The following is a 19377-nucleotide window of genomic DNA, read 5'->3' as shown; positions in this document are numbered from 1 at the left end:
GTGTGTGTGTGTGTGTGTGTGTGCGTGTGTGTTTATCAGTGTTTGTAGTGTGAGTGTACGGATTGACTGATGTGCGAAGTGACCCGTGGATGACCGGTGTGTGTGCAGCAGTTTGTGTCAAGTGGAAAAGATTTAGTGACGTGTGTGTGTGTGTGTGTGTGTGTGTGTGTGTAGTGATATGTCTCAGGGGTGTTTGTTGTTGGCAGTGTGAGGAGAGACGTGTGCGGTGAGTTACCAGTGTACGCAGTAAAACAGACCTAGTGCACCATTGCAAGACTGGTGTGTTAAGTCAAAAGGGTTGATATTTAGCATGAAGAAAAAGCATGAAGCATGAAGCATAAAGTATGTGTGAAGATCACTGGAGTGTATGGGGACCAGCAGTGTATGACTGTTATGTGTATTGACCAGTGCATGGCTACTGTGTATATGTGATTAGATGTGTGTGTGTGTGTGTAGTGAGTGACCAGTGCATGATCTGTGTGTGTGTGTGTGTGTGTGCAGTGACCAGTAGATGACGTCTGTGTGTGTGTGTTGCTTCTGTACTCCGGTCTGCAGGGGGACGAGACTCGGCAGCAGATCCAGGCCGACCTCTATCTGGAGTGTTCCGCCAAGTACCGTGAGAACGTGGAGGACATCTTCTGCGAGGCCACCAAGAAAGCGCTGGCCATCCGCCGCAAGAACCGCCAGAAGAAGAAGAGGAAGAACTGTTCTATCCTGTGACGGAACCATGATCACGTGGAACCATAAAGAACCAAACGGACATGTTATCATGCTTATAGCTCAACATTTGATGCACTGTTCTATCCTGTGACGGAACCATGATCATCACGTGGAACCATAAAGAGCCAAACGGACATGTTGTCATGCTGATAGCTCAACGTTTGATGCACACAGACTTTTTTTTAGCAAAGCACCCATGTGCTTGTTGACAAACCATGTGCGTAGGTACTCTCATAGCATATTTTATCAATTGTACTTTGACGTGTCTCTCAGGGTTTGTATTAGAGAAAACCTTTAGGTTGGATTGTGACATTTTTCACTGGTCAGGGAGACTGAATCACACAATACATCGTGTGATTGAGGGGTCCTACTGACCCTCAGACGAAGCAGGGACTCACCTCTAGTGTGTGTGTGTGTGTGTGTGTGTGCGCATGTGTGTGTGTGTGTGTGTGTGTGTGTGTGTGTGTGTGTGTGTGTGTGTGTGTGTGTGTGTGTGTGTGTGTGTGTGTGTGTATATTGTGTGTGTGTGTGTGTGTGTGTGTGTGGCCAATCCAACCTTTAACCTGTTTTGATGCTGCCCTGTACAGAGTGTGTGTGACACTCTGAGGTCCTGTGGTGTTGTGATGTAGAGATGCGCTGGCCTTTTTGTGGTTGGGTTTATAAGTGACCATGCGGAGCAAAGTCACCTCTCTGCCTGCTGACCTCAGAGACCGCTGAGCTGCACAACCTTTCACTCTCACGGAGGAGCTGAGCTGCACAACCTTTCACTCTCACAGAAGAGCCCGACTCAAGGAGGGAGGAGGAGTAGCGCAGATGCTGCCTCAAACAGAGCACAGAGCAGGAGCCTTCTTCTGCCACACAGGGAACTCTGGGATGTCTGCAGGAGCCTTCTTCTGCCACACAGGGAACTCTGAGATGTCTGCTCAGTGTCATATGTTTATGCTGCTAGTACCAGAGAATGGTGTGTGTGTGTGTGTGTGTGTGGCCAGGCCACTGTACAATAGACTCATTGCTTACATGAGTAGAGTTCTCTACAGGCTCCAACCTGTGTCAAACTGGTAGCATGTGAAACTGATGGGTGCGTTAATTGCACAAACTGTGCCTAGGACTATAAGAATTTCCTAAATTCATTTCTCTTTTCTTTTGCACAACCCACAGCGGATGGCAGATTGAATGCTTACTTTTTTGTTTGTTATTATTTTTTCTTTTTTTGTTTTATTTTATTTAGATAATAAAATGATTTTTGTACATATCATGGCTCAGCTTCACAGGTTAAGTAGGGCGTCAAACTGGTTTGTAGGCTTCACCGTGACATACCTTCCAGTTGATTTCAGCCCGTCACCATAACGATGGTGGTAGAAGTGACAGGCTTTGGTGTTCGCCATAATGGAATGTCTGAGAACATTAGTCCCACACTCAAGCCCAGCCCAAAGCCATGCTCAGCATTTGCATCACATGCATTTTAACACATGTCTGGAGAGAGTGCTGTTAAGGCACTGGAAAGCATTCTGTTGTCACTCTACCCTAGTTAAGTACCACCCTTTCCCAGGAGTCAGCTGTGGAAGAATGCGGTTATACTGCCTCCTACTGGAGAACCTGCCACACTTACAGAGCAAACATGAATGGCTGAGATACCAGTTGTATTCCATGTAACAGGAGGGAACATTAGGGGATAATCTGATGAGGATGAAGGTGAAGGTACCAAACACTACATGAGGCTGGTTACAACGACCCACATAACAAGGTCGATTTCTTCTCATAACAAATGAGAACACACACACACACACACACACACACACACACACACACATTAATTTACTATCACAATGCCTTTGCTCTCTGAGTTTCAAACTCATTTGTTTCCTCTGGTCTTCTGGTAGGGCAGCTTAGTAACCAAAGATTCTAGAGCGTGTATAGCGCTCTATGATCTTTGATGGTAACCCTCTAATGATGGTTTTGGATAAATGAGCAAAAGAATGCTAATTTATCCAAGACAACAAACAAATCGCTTCTGCAGAAATGGCCAGATCTGAAACCCAACCATGTTGAATATAAATCAGTCATTTACTTAAACAATTCTAATTTGACATTTTCTAGTTTTTAGAGTTTCTTTGCCTCAAATTATTTGTTTTAATCACATCCCATGACCCCGATTGATCAAAACAATAGCAGGATAAGGATAATTCTACATATTATGACTCTGCAAAACCCAGGTGATTCCATTAAGTTCTTAATACATCACTGCACATGACAAATACAGGGGAAAGGAGTGATCCATGGTGAAATAGAGGCATTGCATAATGCTGCCCAATCACCCCTCGTGGGTGAATCCTGAATGAGGGACGCTGCTTCTTTATCCAGTCTTCGGCACGGCTGCACTCCTCTAGGAGAGCGTTCCACACATCAAAGAGGATTACCCTCCACCAGCTCATTCTTAAACACGCCTGAGCCTTGGGCTGTCTCTGAGATGCACAAAAGCACTGGCTGAGAGCTCACCAAGAGACTACATTGTGAACCTCCAGAGACATTCTGTTCAGTAGCCTCAAGATGAATAATGTCTTAAGATGAATAATGCCTTTGATGAATAACAATAAATGATATGCAGACAGCTTCCCTTTTGGAAAGACTGGGAAATCTGAGGCGTGAAAACGACATTCTCATACGTAGTAGGCTACTGGTGGTAACCTACACGAGTCTGCGTTGATGAGCTCAGCAGGAACTCTCCCTAGTGGCCAAACGTGTAGTGACACTTGAAGCCTGAGGTAACCATCATGAGAGACTAAAAGAAGAGCCAAGGCATCACACAAGATTCTGATCCAAATTGCTTTATTCTGATGTCCAGCAATGTACAGTGAATGCGTGAATGCAAGAAGACAAACAAACAAAACACCTTTCGTCCTGCATTCAGCTCCAGTTTCTAGGCTTGGGTTGTAGGCACAGATTGCAGTCTTTACTGGGGAAAGCAGAAGGCCTGAAGACGATGGCAGTGACCACACACACACACACACACACACACACACACACACACACACACACACACACACACACACACACACACACACACACACACACACACACACACACACACACACACACACACACACACACACACACACACACACAGCATGTTGTGGTGTAATGACAATGGTGTCACAACGTACAACTTGCTTGTGTCTTACTCTTCATGCGTAAGCAACTACGTATATAAAAAGTATTTTCCACAAACAGTATTTCAGAAACATATTCAGTGACCTACTTATTTATTTTCACATCATTAGGATGCTTGCTTTGAAGTCTTAGAGAGGAGCTTGCTTGGATGGCCGGGGCAGTTTGGGGGGTAAGGCAATAGGCAAGCATGCCACGCCGAAACGTCCACCTAGATCCACGAAGGGCTGCCGCCCAGTCACATTTCCATAATCGTAATCACCGCCATTTTGTCTGTGCCATCAACACGACCTGTACACGGCCAATAGCCGTTGCTTGAAGTTACAAAGCGTTTAGTGACAGACACCTCCGGCAGTCCTACCCCATTACAGTAGCTGTGCTAGCATCAACTCCAGCAGCAGTCCTAAACCATTACAGTAGCTGTGCTAGCATCAACTACTGTACATCATTACAGTAGCTGTGCTAGCATCAACTCCAGCAGCAGTCCTAAACCATTACAGTAGCTGTGCTAGCATCAACTCCAGCTGCAGTCCTAAACCATTACAGTAGCTGTGCTAGCATCAACTCCAGCAGCAGTCCTAAACCATTACAGTAGCTGTGCTAGCATCAACTCCAACTGCAGTCCTAAACCATTACAGTAGCTGTGCTAGCATCAACTCCAGCAGCAGTCCTAAACCATTACAGTAGCTGTGCTAGCATCAACTCCAGCAGCAGTCCTAAACCATTACAGTAGCTGTGCTAGCATCAACTCCAGCAGCAGTCCTAAACCATTACAGTAGCTGTGCTAGCAGCAAAAGATGGCTTCACAGTACGTGATTATAACAAATCAGACAAATCACAAAACAGACGCGAGGCAGACTCGAGAGAAGTCTGCAACAAGAGCCATGATCTTTCGTTCTGCCATTAAATTTGACACCATCAAAATAAATTGCTAAATTTTTAGTCAATTTGACTTAATCTTGCACTTCTGCTTTACTTGAGGAGGGGGCAGCATCGATGGCATAGTGTAAACTACATCAGTGTAACAAGAGTGCGGTTCACTCCGTAACAGGACAGACACAGGAAGATCAGGGCAGAGAACTGCATAATAATAATTGCGCTCAGAATATTCCCAGTGGTCATAACTCAATGCATAGTCTGGGCCTCCCAACTCCGCACTTCACCGGCTGACAGACCCAGCAGATTCACTGCTCTTAGTGTTTTTATTTCTCTATACATAAGTGCTTAGTGGCATTGTCCTCCCTACAGCAGCGAAGGCTCTGCAGCTGAGATAATCCCTGGCTTAGACTGAGGGCCAATCGACATGACAACATGGTGTGTCTGTGTGTGTATGTGTGTGTGTGTGTGTGTGTGTGTGTGGGGGGGGGGGGGGGGGGGGGGGGGTGGCCGGGGGGGTGGGGGTCCATAAAATCCAGCACACACATCCAGCCAAAAGAATAAGAGGTTGCAATGGTGCTGCTGGTCTCCGTGTGTGTGTGTGTGTGTGTGTGTGTGTGTCCGTGTCCAACACCTCCAAGTGCAGCAGACAGCCCTGACACACACCTTGACACATGCTCTGGCTGAATCTCTCGATAGCAGCAGTGTGGAGAAACAAGCCATTCAGCCCTTCACGTCAGGACTCCCCTTTAGAAGATCTCTACAGTGCTCCTTCACCTACAACTCTGCCACTTCTCAACCGTGAACATCACCACCATCACCATCACCATCACCATCTTCCATCCTCTTCCCTTTGAGTTGAGGGGAGCTCCCATGAAATGTCCACGCTCAAAATGGAAAACGAACACACAAAGAACGGAAACTCCTGAATGCATGCACTTCATTGTCCCATCCAATTGCCCATCAGAACTGGACGTCCCTGGGCAGTACTGGACCCATACCACACAGCAGAACTGGGCAGTACCGGATCCATACCACACAGCAGAACTGGACGTCCCTGGACAGTACCGGACCCACACCACACAGCAGAACTGGACAGTACCGGACCCACACCACACAGCAGAACTGGACAGTACCGGACCCACACCACACAGCAGAACTGGAGGTCCCTGGGCAGTACCGGACCCACACCACACAGCAGCACAAGAACCACAACCATGAATCCACCCGCTTAGTGTTTTCGTTGCATGTAAACAAGTAAACCAGATGAGAAAAACAAACAAACAAACAAACAAACAAACAAAAAGAGACCACAGGAGAGCACAGCTGCCTTGACCTCCTGCCCCCACTGAGCCCCCGTACCCCATAATGCCCCTCTTCTCCTACCCCATAATGCCCCTCTTCACAGCCCCCCCCCCCCCCTTTCCCCAAAAGTCTTGAATGAAGTGTGTGCGTCAGGGTGCGATGACCACTCTGTTTTCTTCCTGCACTGGCCACTCTGTTTGGTGTTCATCTCCCGTCCCAAACTCACCAGCCCCCCCCCCCCCCCCCCCCCAAACACCGACCCCTCGTCTTTCTTCACCAGCCCCCCCCCCCCTCCCCCCCTCCCCCCTCCCCCCTCAAACGTCCTGATCCGGCTCATTCGGTCTTCTGCGGTTTCTCTTTGTTTTTCTGGATCTTCTGATGGACCACTTTGAGCGTTGTGAGAAAGTTCCCCAGGAACAGCACCAGGAATGTCAGCCCTAGCATGAACACCTGCAGGCGGACAGACACACACACACACACACACACACACACACACACACACACAGGTCATTCCTGCAGTCATTTTGAAGGTATGAAGATGATGACATTGCTGTTATAAATGTCAACCAGTCGGACCAGATCAAATCCACCTGGACTGGAGACCACACCCTTACCTGCCACTCCTTGCAGTCCTCATGGCTGGCCAGGGTAAATAGGGTAATTGCGTTGTACAACTGCCAGAACTAATGAAGAGAAAGAGAGAACACATCCTGGTCACCTCACAGCCTTTTCTCTTCTTGTGATGATGATCAACCCCTCCTCAAACCTTGTGACAAAGTTCATCTGATTGTTATTAATGGGTAATTAGCAATGTGTGTGTGTGTACAGTGCCTATAGAAAGTCATCATACCCTTTTGAAATAGTCACTTTTTTTGTCTTACAGCCTGAAATCAAAACCCATTTTAAAAAAAATCTTTTCCAGTTTTATTAACAAATGTAGCTGTACAACATCAAAATAATGAAAAAAAAGTAAACAGTTCTGAAAATTAATAAAAAATGAAAAACTAGAATAACAGGGTTGGAAAAGTCATCATACCCCTGACTTAATACTTTGTAAAGCTTCCTTTTGCTTTCATTACAGCCATCAATCTGTTTGGATATGTCTCTATTATAGCTTTGCACACCTAGATAGGGGAATATTTGCCCAATTTTCCGTACAGGAATGTTAAAATTTAGTCAAATTCTGTAGGGAATGGCGATGGACTGCTCTCTTCAAGTCAATCCACATATTTTCTATAGTATTTAAGTCAGGGCTCTGACTTTGCCACTCAAGGATATTCACCATCCTATCCTTAATCCACTGCTTTGTTCTTTTGGCAGTATGTTTAGGATTTTTGTCGTGTTGGAAGGCGAATGACCTCCCCATCCTCAGCTGTCTAGGAGAGGGACGCAGGTTTTCCTTAAGAATGTGGGTGTACTTGGCAGGATCCATTTTCCCTTCTATCCTGACCAATTGCCCAGTTCCCGCTGAAAAGAAACATCCCCACAACATAATGTTGCCCCCACCATGCTTCACACTAGGTATGGTGTGTTTTGGGTGGTGTACTGTGTTGGTTTTCGCCAAACATTGCGCTTGGAGTTCAGTGCAAAAACACATCTGGAATATTCTGCTACCATGTGGAAAAAGCTTATATGGTCAGATGAGACTAAGATCGAACTTTTTGGAGACTAAGATCGAAGTTTTTGGACTGAGCTCCAGGCGCTAACCAAACCCAGTATACACACCCAAACACACCCAAAACACACCATACCTACTTTGAAGCATGGTGGGGGCAACATTATGTTTTGGGGATGTTTCTCTTCAGCGGGGACTGGGCAATTGGTCAGGATAGAAGGGAAAATGGATGCTGCCAAGTACACCAAAATTCTTGAGGAAAACCTGCGTCCCTCTCCTAAACAGCTGAGGATGGGGAGGTCATTCGCCTTCCAACAAGACAAAAATCCTAAACATACTGCCAAAAGAACAAAGCAGTGGCTTAAGGATAGGATGGTGAATATCCTTGAGTGGCAAAGTCAGAGCCCTGACTTAAATACTATAGAAAATATGTGGATTGACTTGAAGAGAGCAGTCCATCGCCATTCCCTACAGAATTTGACTAAATTTTAACATTTCTGCACGGAAAATTGAAAAATATTCCTTTATCTAGGTGTGCAAAGCTATAATAGAGACATATCCAAACAGATTGATGGCTGTAATGAAAGCAAAAGGAAGCTTTACAAAGTATTAAGTCAGGGGTATGATGACTTTTCCAACCCTGTTATTCTAGTTTTTCATTTTTTATTAATTTTCAGAACTGTTTACTTTTTTTTCATTATTTTGATGTTGTACAGCTACATTTGTAAATAAAACTGGAAAAGATTTTTTTTAAAATGGGTTTTGATTTCAGGCTGTAAGACAAAAAAAAGTAACTATTTCAAAAGGGTATGATAACTTTCTATAGGCACTGTATGTATATGTATATATATACTGTATGTGTGTGTGTGTGTGTGTGTTTCTTTCTCTCTCTCCCTCTCCCTGCTGTGTGTACTGCACATGCTCTTGGCCCTCACAGGCATCTTGACCTTGTCTGGACTAGAGGTCACGTCTGGAATGTGATGCTACGCGTAGCGCTCTATGATCTTTGGTGGTGATGTAACAGAGACCCTGCTGAGTTAGTTCCACGACACAGTTCATCAGTTCTAAAGAATCTTTTTGGTTAGTCTCTGGTCCTGTGAGCTCCTCATCAGATGCACCATGAGAGCATATTTATAATATAAGTGCATTCATGAACAATTTGGCAGATGCAAATTATGAGTCGGTGCAACCCACTGTTTTATGCAAATAAATAATATATATGTTCTCATAATCAAGGGACGAGTTGTGGTTGCTGTAGGATCAAAACACTTGAGGGAAACTTCATACCCTACCAATCAGGTGTTAATAAGTGCTAAGCTCTTTATTAGGCTAATGAAAGCCAAGCACAGGTGGTAAAATTCTCCCTGAGGCTACTGGAGGCCAAGCACTGGTGCAAAGATTCTCCCCGAGGCTACTAGAAGCCACAGTTTAGATTCTTTCTAAGGCTACTGGATGTCACAGGTGTTAGGATTCTTTCTAAGGCTACTGGATGTCACAGGTGTTAAGATTCTTTCTAAGGCTATTGAAAGCCAAGCACAGGTGTTAAGATTCTTTCTAAGGCTACTGGATGTCACAGGTGTTAGGATTCTTTCTAAGGCTACTGGAAACCAAGCAGCACGGCGGGTGTTAAGACTCACATGGCCAAAGAAGAGGAAGGGGAGCAGGAAGGTGAGCCCTCTCCACATCCACGACTGGAAGCCCTCTGAGGAGATGACACACACACACACACACACACACACGCAGGCGCGCACACACACACACACACACACAATTACATTACAGCAATAGTAGTTGACAGTTAGCCCCCTAGTGTCATTATTCAATGCCATTTAGTGCTTATACAGTACCAAGTTCTTCAAAAACTGACTAAACGGGTAATGAAATTACACAGTGCAATATAAAGCATAAAATTAACTACCTTATCAATGGCATGGGTCTCTAAAACCTGATCTCTAACACAGTATTTCATACAGCATTCACTCATATTCAGTTATTGATTTGAACACATTTCTATTCTACAACCATATACACTGTGTCTGTATGTGTGTATATCTGACCCATCAGTAAACATTTGTGCGAGGGATGTGAACCTCCTTCTCTCACGCCATTCCCCGTCACTGGGTGCCTCTCATTTGTGTTTTATACATCCTCCCTTCCTTCCTCAGTCCTCGTCCTCACTGCGGTCTATGATGTCTCTGATCTAGACAAAGAACGATGGGCCGGCAACAATGGGATAGTCTATCCAGTGTTAGCTATAGATCAGTGGGAACGAGCCTAGGAGGACAGAGCATCGAGGATGGAGGAGAGAGGTTGAGAGGCACCCACTGTGAGGATTAAGGCGGAAGTGAGAGAGCACGGTGCGGTGGATGAGTGAGCTAAGGCAGCTCTGTATGGGGCCCTCGCGCTGTGGCCCCCTCTGGGGCCTCTACAGCTTAACACACACAGCCGCCTGAAAAGTGGACATCTGTTTTGTTTCCTTTGTCGTGCAACACCTCACGGCGCTAAGGGTTGTGACTGCTACAGAGCGCTGAATTTCACAAACATTCCATGGCCTCACATCGATCATCGCTACGCCACTGCTAGTCTTTTAGTCTTTAGTCTAAACCAGGGTTCCACATTGATGGTTGCCTGGATGCCCTTGGCTACCAAATTGTTGCAAGAGGCAACCAGATTTGGTAAGCTCTGGCAACCTAAAGATCAACTTTTAACCACTTTGAAAAGTTAACGTTGAATGCTGGTCTGAACACCCTAGAGCCCTTGTACACCCTTGTATGCAACCTTATACTCTTGTATAACCTTAACTCTTCAGTTGTTCTACCCATGGCTCTGCACTACAAACTAACTCTTAACTCTTTAGTTGTTCTACCCATGGCTCTGCACTACACACTAACCCTTAACTCTTTAGTTGTTCTACCCATGGCTCTGCACTACACACTAAACCTTAACTCTTTAGTTGTTCTACCCATGGCTCTGCACTACAAACTAACCCTGACTCTGCAGTTGTTCTACGCATGGCTTTGGGGGCCCAATCCAGCAGTTCTACCCTAAGGCCCCATGGCTGGATGGGAGGAGGAGGGAGGGAGGGAGAGAGGGAGGGAGGGAGGGAGGGAGGGAGCATGTCAGCTGACACAGCATGAAGGACATGCAACAACTCTGAAGCTTGCGGCCCTAAAGGTGCCCAAAAACACCCCAAAAGGCAGAGGAATTCACTAGGAAAATGTACGGTCTAACAGCGGACAGCATGTCAGCACATGCGGATAGAATCTCTAGAAAGCAGGTCACGCAGTCCAGTCCTGACTGGTCCGCACAGCAGCAACAGACGCAGGAGAGGACATTTACACCAGAGCCATTACTGAGGCGTTCTCCAGCTGACCGTCTGTCTATTGTTACAGACAGGACTCCACTGGAATCAATGCAGCACTTTAGACTCGGAGTGCACCACGTGTCCGTAAAAACGAGACGAGTGTGTATTTTTATGCGTTAGCTCTATTTTTAGAAAGAGCACACACATACATACACACACAGCAAGGTGAATTCATTCACTTACGTTTCACTCGGGCCTACATAATCCGCTTGCTTTGTAAATCCACAGCAAGTATGAAACACTGCACACACTGGCGCCATTGTTCGTTAGGAACACTTTCTTTGATTGGGACTGGGGGTCAGTGACAGTCCGGCACAAAGCTGCATTGACACCCTGTCCTAAGACTCTCTTTGCTGTGCTATTCTGGATTATCCTGGACTATTCTGTATCTCTAACCACCGATCATTTTAATTTGGGCCACTTTAGCCTCTTTGTGGCCTGTCCCCAATCTTATATTATGAGAGGATATGATTTTATGCTGTATTGATATGATTCCGGAAAGGGTTAAAGCGATAATCAAGGATCTTTGGTGATTCTGTGTGGTATGTAGGTTGTTGAAGATGTGTTATACGTATGCGACATGATAGATGTCTTTTGTAGATGTTTTGTCCCGAGCACACCGAGGCTAATCCCTAACAGCTACACAACTACTACCAAGTCCTATTGCAGTGAGAAAGGTACTGAAGAACTGAATGGTGAATCCCTCTCCTCTTACCGACGGTCAGGTCCAGCTGGTTTCTCTCCCCTAAAGCCCGCAGCCGATACAGACAGCCACTCTGGTAGTAGTACTGAAGAAACTGTAAAAAACCTGAAGCACAAGCAATGATCTATTAATTACTAATTACTTAACTAATTAATTAACACGACTTATCATTAACACATTCCCCCCCCGCCTCCAAGTAGACTTTAATATGGCAGACAGATTTACTCTAGTGAGCAGTGATAACATTACATTACATTAAAATGTCCAAAGGTACTTACATATGTCAACTATATTACAAAGGATGACACTGTTCCCAGAGCAACTTGAGGTTAAGTGCCTTGCTCTTTAACCACTACACTACTACCGCCCCTTATAAAAAGAAGTCACTCAACATCTGAAGAATGGAAAGCCTTTCTGTGCAAACTAGACAGAATTGCTGTCAATTGGACTTACTCTGATAGATGGAGAAAGCCAGGAACTGACTTCTGAACATCTGATACATTGATCCCTCTGGCCTGGGACACAAGCACAGACAGTAAGTTCATTCCTTAGTTCATTTTGAAGTGATGACAATCTACTCAAGATCCAAACACTGCTAGGGAAACCCTGTCGTGGGTGAAATTCACATACATACAGTAACACATTAACTAGCCATTAATGTAAATGCAGATAAATTATGGTATGTATGACTGTTCACCAATGACTATTCTATTGACGAGCTTGATGACATTGTAAGATACATATAGCCACTGCAGTGCATAGATGACTCCTCTGTGGATAGAGTAAGGGGCACTAAACATATGAACAAAGAGAGATACTGCCTTGTGTAAATAACTACTCTACAGGCGAACTGCCTTGAGTAAATAACAACTCTACTCTACAGGCTAAGAGACAAGCAAAGGAGGGGTGTTGAGAAGGGAGAGAGCAATCACCCCACCTCACCAGGAGACGTGGTCTGGGCTGGCTATAACCCTGCAGCTTGACCACAATGCCAAAGAGCCAGGCTCGTTGGTATGGCAGTCAGAGTGCATACTTAACCCTATCCACCTCATTCCTTAACCCGGAAATATGCATCGTTGCGATGGTTACGATACTGTTTTCAACTTCCGTTCATTCTGTTAACATGTGCGTTCTCCATAGCTAACTAGATTATGCCTCAACTTCGATTTCTTTCGAAATGTTGACAATTCTGCCCTCAGCATGTATATACTGCATCACATATAACCGATATAAAATAGAAAAGTTGACTTTTATATGCGTTATGACATGTTAAGCACCGTAAACCGTCACGTTAAAACAGATACAATGCAGCTTCGCCGGAAATAGAAAACCGTCTCGGTGTCATGGCGACCCCCATTGTTGGCTGCGGAATATCGTGGATAGTGACAACCAGACCATTTATCCGTGATCACATAAGACACTGCAGTGGACATGATGTGGCTCTATGGACAGACTGTCATGGCAGTGTGTGTGTGTGTGTGTGTGTGTGTGTGTGTAAGGCCCAGGCTACACCAAGTCCGCAACTGAAATGCTACATTTGCGGTGCGGAAAAATAATCTTAGAAGACTGATAAGATGTCTGTAAATGGACTGACGGAAGAGAGTTCTGGAGCGATAAGCTAGAAGGGTGAGAACACGTCTACGTACCAGGTCAACATGACCCCCGACAGGAAGGTAGAGACATAATGATGTAAAACCCACCATCCTTTGATTCTGAGAAGCACACAAACCACACATCAGCCGTCATAGCAACACGACGACACACAAAAAGCACACCGTACACAAATCACATTATGGTGCTTTATCTTCACCAAAATATTTAGACTACAGAAAACATTCTATGGTTTATAAAAAATAACAAGATTAGATAAATAAGGTAGCATTGATTAAAGTTAGTTGATTACAGATTTCCCAGAGATGTGAACAAATGCAGTAACAAAGGATAGAATTCATCACACAACTAATCCTGTAGCACGGGAGGCTGGAGACTCCGGAGCAAAACTACTGTAGCAGCTACTCAACAGCATGCGCAAATATGAGAATCGACGTCTAAGTGGAGCAAAACTCACCGTGACCCATTACTGATCAGAATACTCTCCCTTATCGTCAGTGTGCAATAGTACCAAACGAGTAAAAAATTGAAGATTTCATCTGTGACACTGGGGCGGAAAAGAGAGACAATCATGTTTTGCGAACGTGTAATAGCAAACAGTCAGCGTTATCAACTTCCTGATATAAACAAACTCCCATTAAGGTCCATTCACACTTCCACTGACACAATAACGGTTATCGCTACAGTTTCAAATGCGACTCTAGCCGATAACAGCTCATTGCACACTATAACAACAATGACATGACAAACAATATCAATATCAATCTATAACGACATGACAAATAATATCATTTGGCCTCACTTCATCAAAGCGGTTGTGTAAGCAATAGAAACACTGATGCCAATCATCCAACTTTAAAAGCATCACATTTATGGCAAACATTAAAAAGCATGACATTAAAAGGACATCAAATAGTAGAGAACAGACTGCTCACCGGTAGTTGAAAAAGAAGAGACAGGCCATGGCACCAAACATCAGAATAATTGTCAGGTAAAGTTTGAACTTCTCATATTCATCTTTATAGGCAAACCTAACCCAGGGAAGTAGGCAATGGGAAACAAAATGCAATTGAAACCTTGAGACATGAACTCAAAATGTTGTGTATATGAGATATGGAAGATAGCAGAAGTGTTACTCATAATGTGGACATTACTTAGCCTGATTGCTGAGAAGAGTTACATTCACATTTCCCAAGACCAAATTTAAGTACAATCTGTGGGGATGAAAACAGATAAACACACAACTTATACATCAGCAAAAACAACATGTGGAGAAACGCACTTGCATATGTATACGAATGCATGCAAACACACAGACACAGACACAGACACAGACACAGACACAGACACAGACACAGACACAGACACAGACACAGACACACTTCAACACATTGATTCAATCCTGTGGTTTATTTTCAGAGAGATATGCTTAACTAGCCTGGAAATATCCAGACTATTTCATGAAGTGAATTGAGTCTGGCAACTCTCGATTGGGACACATTTGCAACACTGCATCGCAACGGGCACCAACTTTGAAATCATTGGTCGAGCCTTACCAATCACATTGATCGGAGATGTCTAACATTACTTCTTACTTCGCCTAAACTTTACAAACTGACCATAAACAGCATCAACAGTCAGGAAACAATGTATGTGGGTCTACCTTTGCTGTAAATATATATCTGCATTTTCCCAATTCCATTCTTTTGATGTTTGCAGGCGTTGCTACTTCTGTTTATCACAATAAGTTTCACTTTCATCTTCTTCTCTCGTCACTGACTGGCCTGAGGGAAATGGTTATGACCTATCTATAGGTTGCCAGACTAGATCTACCTGAAAGAAGATCTAGGGGGCTGGGCCAGGCTAATACTTACCCATTCTTCTTTGGCAAATATGCTTCCATATCAAAGAAGACATGTTGTTTCTCTTTGATTTGGCCTTCTATGTCCTTTAGTTGTTCAGATTGTTTCTCATCGGATGTCAAAGCGCATCTGCCAATCACAACAAGAATAGTGTCAGGACAGTGCACCAATGCTAGCCCATTCAGTCCAAGTAATAGATATAGTCAAATTAAAACACATGTCTGTCAAACACAGGAAGACTATTAAATCAGAGCAGTAAACCAATAGGAATATTGCATGCAAACGTTTGGCTAATGTTGTGTGAATTGTGTTGCGCTGATGTGTTGATGCATACTTGTGCAAACTGTGCTTGAGGTCCTTAAGGCCTTTCCTCTGCTTGCTAATGGCACTGCTGCATATCGCCTGGAGACTCGTGAGCTCATCCAGCTTCTGTCGGTACACCTTATGCGTCTCCTGAAAACAAACAGGGAAGAGAGTGATGAAGCAATAACACATTGGTCTGCATACAATATATTCTACTAACGCTGCGATGAAGGTGATGAAACCTGCCACTCACATCACACATTCATCTGATTTTTAAAAAGCACACAGCCACATATCCTATAAATATATCCTATATATATCCTATACAATACATATATCCTATGTATAGCCTGGCTGACTTGGCCATAGCGCAGAAGACCCAGCCATGTTTCCAGCAAACAGCTCAGTCTTTACGACCTGTTACTCCCCCGACAAGACCAGACGTGCTCACCTGACTACACAAACCAATGAGGCAGTGTCAGACCTTTAACTCTTCACTGGAAAGATAAACCTGGAGTAACCTGGCTTTAGCTCAGCTCAAAAAGCTGTCTACCTCAATTCGGTGCATGCATCTATTTAAAGAAAATGTGAATTATCAGCCACCTCTGCAAAAACATACAACAACCTACTGTTAATCATGCATAGATGGCCAAGTGCTTTTTGACACACTCGGCAAGTCAGACACTGCTATCAAGCTAACTGGGCTATTAGCTATTGCTAGCTCTCCTGCCAGTTGTCAAATAGGTGAGTATCGGACTGTCAGAGCCAAATGGGATGAAGGTGAATTGCAAACAACTTCACCCTGTAACCAATTAATCGGTATATGTTGTTATATGGCAAACACTACCAAACACCAGTGAATCCACCTAGAGTGTTTGTTGGAAAGACAAGGTAGCCACTGGGACATTAGCCAACCACTCGTAGGCTGTCTACCAACAATAGGAATATGATAACCTTGTAGCTAGCTAGCTAGCAAACTGCAACAGCTCTGAAGCAATGCCCACGTTACTCCAAGCACACAGCAAGACACGGCCGCCTTGCACGCAATAAAACACGAAAGTTATAAACGTAAGCAACTCCTCACCTGCAATTGCTGATATTCTTTCTCGATTTCGTCCCATTCAGTTTGACACTTCTCAAGTGCCATCGTCCCCCGCTTCCCTGCGCGCTCCTTGCCTCGCACCACCGTGGACCACAGCGGTGACTGGCTGTCTTAACGCTGTCCAATGGCGCATGCGTGTTGATCGGATACAATTTCTCTCATCCCAATTCTTAGCCATCACAATCAGCAACTGTGTCCAATGTGAGGACAGTGTTGCATAAGTGTTTCACTTCTGTGAGCTGTGTCTGGTACTATCAACTCCTTCAGAGTAGAATACGTACCCTTTCTGCACAACTGTTTTCACAATTGATAATGTATTGAAATCAACAACAATGACTCTAATAAATAAAAAAAACAACCCTATTTTTTTATCATTCACTATGAACGTACATTACCAATGAGTATGTGATACAAAATACTTACAATATAAGAAAACGTTTTATTTGAAAATCACACGAAATGTAATGTAATTATGTGCTTTCCACGCTTGGAATTAACATCTGGGCAACTGGCAGGTCTGCATGTTCACCTCCTGCAATACATGTCACGATGCAAGCCATTGGTGTCTTTTTTTTTTAATCAGTGGAGTTTGTCACTCCCCAAAAAATCAGAGTATTCTACTCAGTTCGTGAAACTGATATTTTCTAATCTATACAAGTAAAAGTATTCTTCGTAAGGTAGACTGGGCTGACACTGACATGACCATCATCACTAGTCTCAGACATGTGTAGAGATTCTAGAACACGACAAACAGAAACTTTGTAGCCGGATTCTAGACTAGAAGACTGGTGTGTTGCTAGAATCTTTGGTTGCTAGGTTACAAGAGGACGCGTGCTGTAGCAGGCCAGGAATCATGGTAGCTGGTTCTGTCGGCACTGACCTAAGTTAGTGCGCAAATTTGTTTGTCTCAATTGCCTTGTTCAAATCAACAGTGAACTGAGCTAATAGGAGTCGTTCACTGAACCAACACAGCCAACCGTTTTTGTCCACAAAAGGTACTGTTGTCAACGTTTTCTCCATGTATTTTATGGGTGCTAGCTAACCGGGTGAATAGCTAACATCTTTGCCAAGTACACAATGTTACATTGTCCAGGACATCTACAGTAACTTGTCGAACGGTCTTCAATTTTATATTTCATATTTGAAGGAATGCCTCATAAGAAGATACCAAAAACAACGGTGCCTCCAGTGAAAATCTGGGAGCAGAAGGCACAGAAGTGTGGATTGCTGCATAGTGTCTATTCCGTCAATGGGGACAAGTACACTGGAGAGTGGCTTGATAACAAAAAACATGGTGATTTTTTAACTGCCTGACCCCCTTCTTTTATTCATTATTCTTCTTGTCCTAATAACGCTGTCAACATAATAATTCTGTTGTATGTACATAAGGTAAAGGAACCCAGGTTTGGAAAAAATCAGGGGTAATATATGATGGTGATTGGAAATATGACAAACGGGATGGATACGGTACATTTAGTCGTCTAGATCCTGCAACGAATGACTACAAAAGAATATACTGTGGTGAATGGAAAAATGGCAAGAAAGATGTAAGTGCGTTTCAGAATAGGCAATTATGTGAACTCATGCAAGCTTTATATTGTTTTTGTATGTTTGTGTTATCAAAAAGTCTTATAGGATTCCAATCAGATTTTGGAATTTCTTTTGGACAATCCTAGAGGATTCCTAAATCCTGTAGGATTGTTGCTATTGGAATCCTACAGGATTTTAGTTCCAAAATCTGATTGAAATCCTTTTTGATAAGGGTTATGCATTTAGTGAACTTGTTCCTTAGTAAAACTAATCTCGTCCATAACGTCAAGGGCTTTGGGACGCACTTTTACGGTGAAAATTCCTGGTATGAGGGAGAGTGGAATGAAGGCCTGAGATTTGGATGGGGCAGAATGTACTATGCCAACGGAGATACATACGAGGGTGAATGGCTGAAAGATAACCATCACGGGCAGGGCATGCTGCGACTTGGTATGGTCTTGATTGAATCAGTCTTTGTTATACAGATATATCACTATTCTTCCAATGGCAGCAGTGCAGTTTATCAGTAACAGGTCCTGTTATCCGTGTTCTAGCCAATGAGAACAGGTACGAAGGTGGCTGGAGGCAAGGGAAGAAGCACGGCCCTGGAAAATTCCTCTACCAGAAGAAGGGTCAGCTGTACGAGGGCAGCTGGGAGAATGGAGTGGCTAAATGTGGGACAGTCTCGGATTTTGGGAGAGAAGAAGCATCAAACCCGACAATGTACCCTATTCCCCAGGTGAGGACACATACTGTACATCAGGGTACAGTGTGTTAAATGATCTGTGTCTAATCATACTGCCTTTTATTTAAGCAATTCCATTATTATTTTTCTCCTTAAAGGTTCGGTTGTTGGATATGAATGCTGTTCTAATGGAAACAAGTTGTTTAGTAGAAGTAGACTCAACTGAGTCCTGAAAATCACAAGCCAATCCTGCCTTTAGCTCATCTCAGGACTGAGTATGGATTTTTGAGACGTCTCACTAACAAACTTGGAACAAACATCAACAACTGCACCAGTAGGATTTCTCTACCAACCTGAGTTTGTGAATGAACTTCACAATAAATTGAAGTCTTCACCCTACATGAAGACATTTACTGCTTTCTGGGGCATTACCAAGTGATTCTTAAAGCAGCATTACAGAGTAAACAGTGTATTATATTTCCAAATTGCATGACGTGAAAGAGTTGCTTTCACTGAATTTGAATGACAGATGTTTT

The 19377-nt window shown here is 43.9% G+C and overlaps 3 protein-coding genes across 5 annotated transcripts in view; 2 read left to right on the top strand and 1 right to left on the bottom strand.

Moving 5' to 3' along the window:
• rhof (ras homolog family member F) overlaps positions 1–1972 on the top strand; it is a 9497-nt gene extending 7525 nt beyond the window's left edge. Inside the window, exon 5 of the mRNA XM_062554221.1 lies at positions 556–1972. Coding sequence (XP_062410205.1) covers positions 556–720 — 165 coding nt within the window. The 3' untranslated portion in view covers positions 721–1972. The remainder of the gene's footprint in view (positions 1–555) is intronic.
• Positions 1973–6376: 4404 nt separating this feature from the next.
• On the bottom strand, positions 6377–16739 carry tmem120b (transmembrane protein 120B). 2 transcript variants are annotated; one of them, XM_062554089.1, is made up of 12 exons: positions 16609–16739; positions 15556–15674; positions 15234–15350; positions 14514–14573; positions 14295–14390; positions 13817–13906; positions 13395–13460; positions 12202–12263; positions 11761–11853; positions 9319–9383; positions 6681–6749; positions 6377–6516 (listed from the first exon to the last, which is right to left on the bottom strand). In XM_062554089.1, the coding sequence occupies exons 1-12, from the start codon at positions 16669–16671 to the stop codon at positions 6400–6402; spliced, it is 1017 nt and encodes a 338-aa protein (XP_062410073.1). In that variant the 5' UTR covers positions 16672–16739; the 3' UTR covers positions 6377–6399. The 2 variants fall into 2 exon arrangements, with proteins under 2 accessions (XP_062410073.1, XP_062410074.1); XM_062554090.1 differs by lacking the exon at positions 16609–16739 and adding an exon at positions 15778–15916.
• On the top strand, positions 16095–19259 carry morn3 (MORN repeat containing 3). 2 transcript variants are annotated; one of them, XM_062554092.1, is made up of 6 exons: positions 16095–16268; positions 17774–17920; positions 18016–18173; positions 18447–18606; positions 18711–18895; positions 19000–19259. In XM_062554092.1, exons 2-6 carry the CDS (start codon positions 17776–17778, stop codon positions 19072–19074), a joined length of 723 nt encoding a protein of 240 aa, XP_062410076.1. In that variant the 5' UTR covers positions 16095–16268; positions 17774–17775; the 3' UTR covers positions 19075–19259. The 2 variants fall into 2 exon arrangements, with proteins under 2 accessions (XP_062410076.1, XP_062410075.1); XM_062554091.1 differs by lacking the exon at positions 16095–16268 and adding an exon at positions 17463–17621.
• Positions 19260–19377: the final 118 nt, after the last annotated feature.

This window comes from Sardina pilchardus, chromosome 14 (assembly GCF_963854185.1).
Source record: "Sardina pilchardus chromosome 14, fSarPil1.1, whole genome shotgun sequence".
Classification (NCBI taxonomy): Eukaryota; Metazoa; Chordata; class Actinopteri; order Clupeiformes; family Clupeidae; genus Sardina; species Sardina pilchardus.
This window is presented reverse-complemented; position numbering and strand designations above follow the sequence as displayed.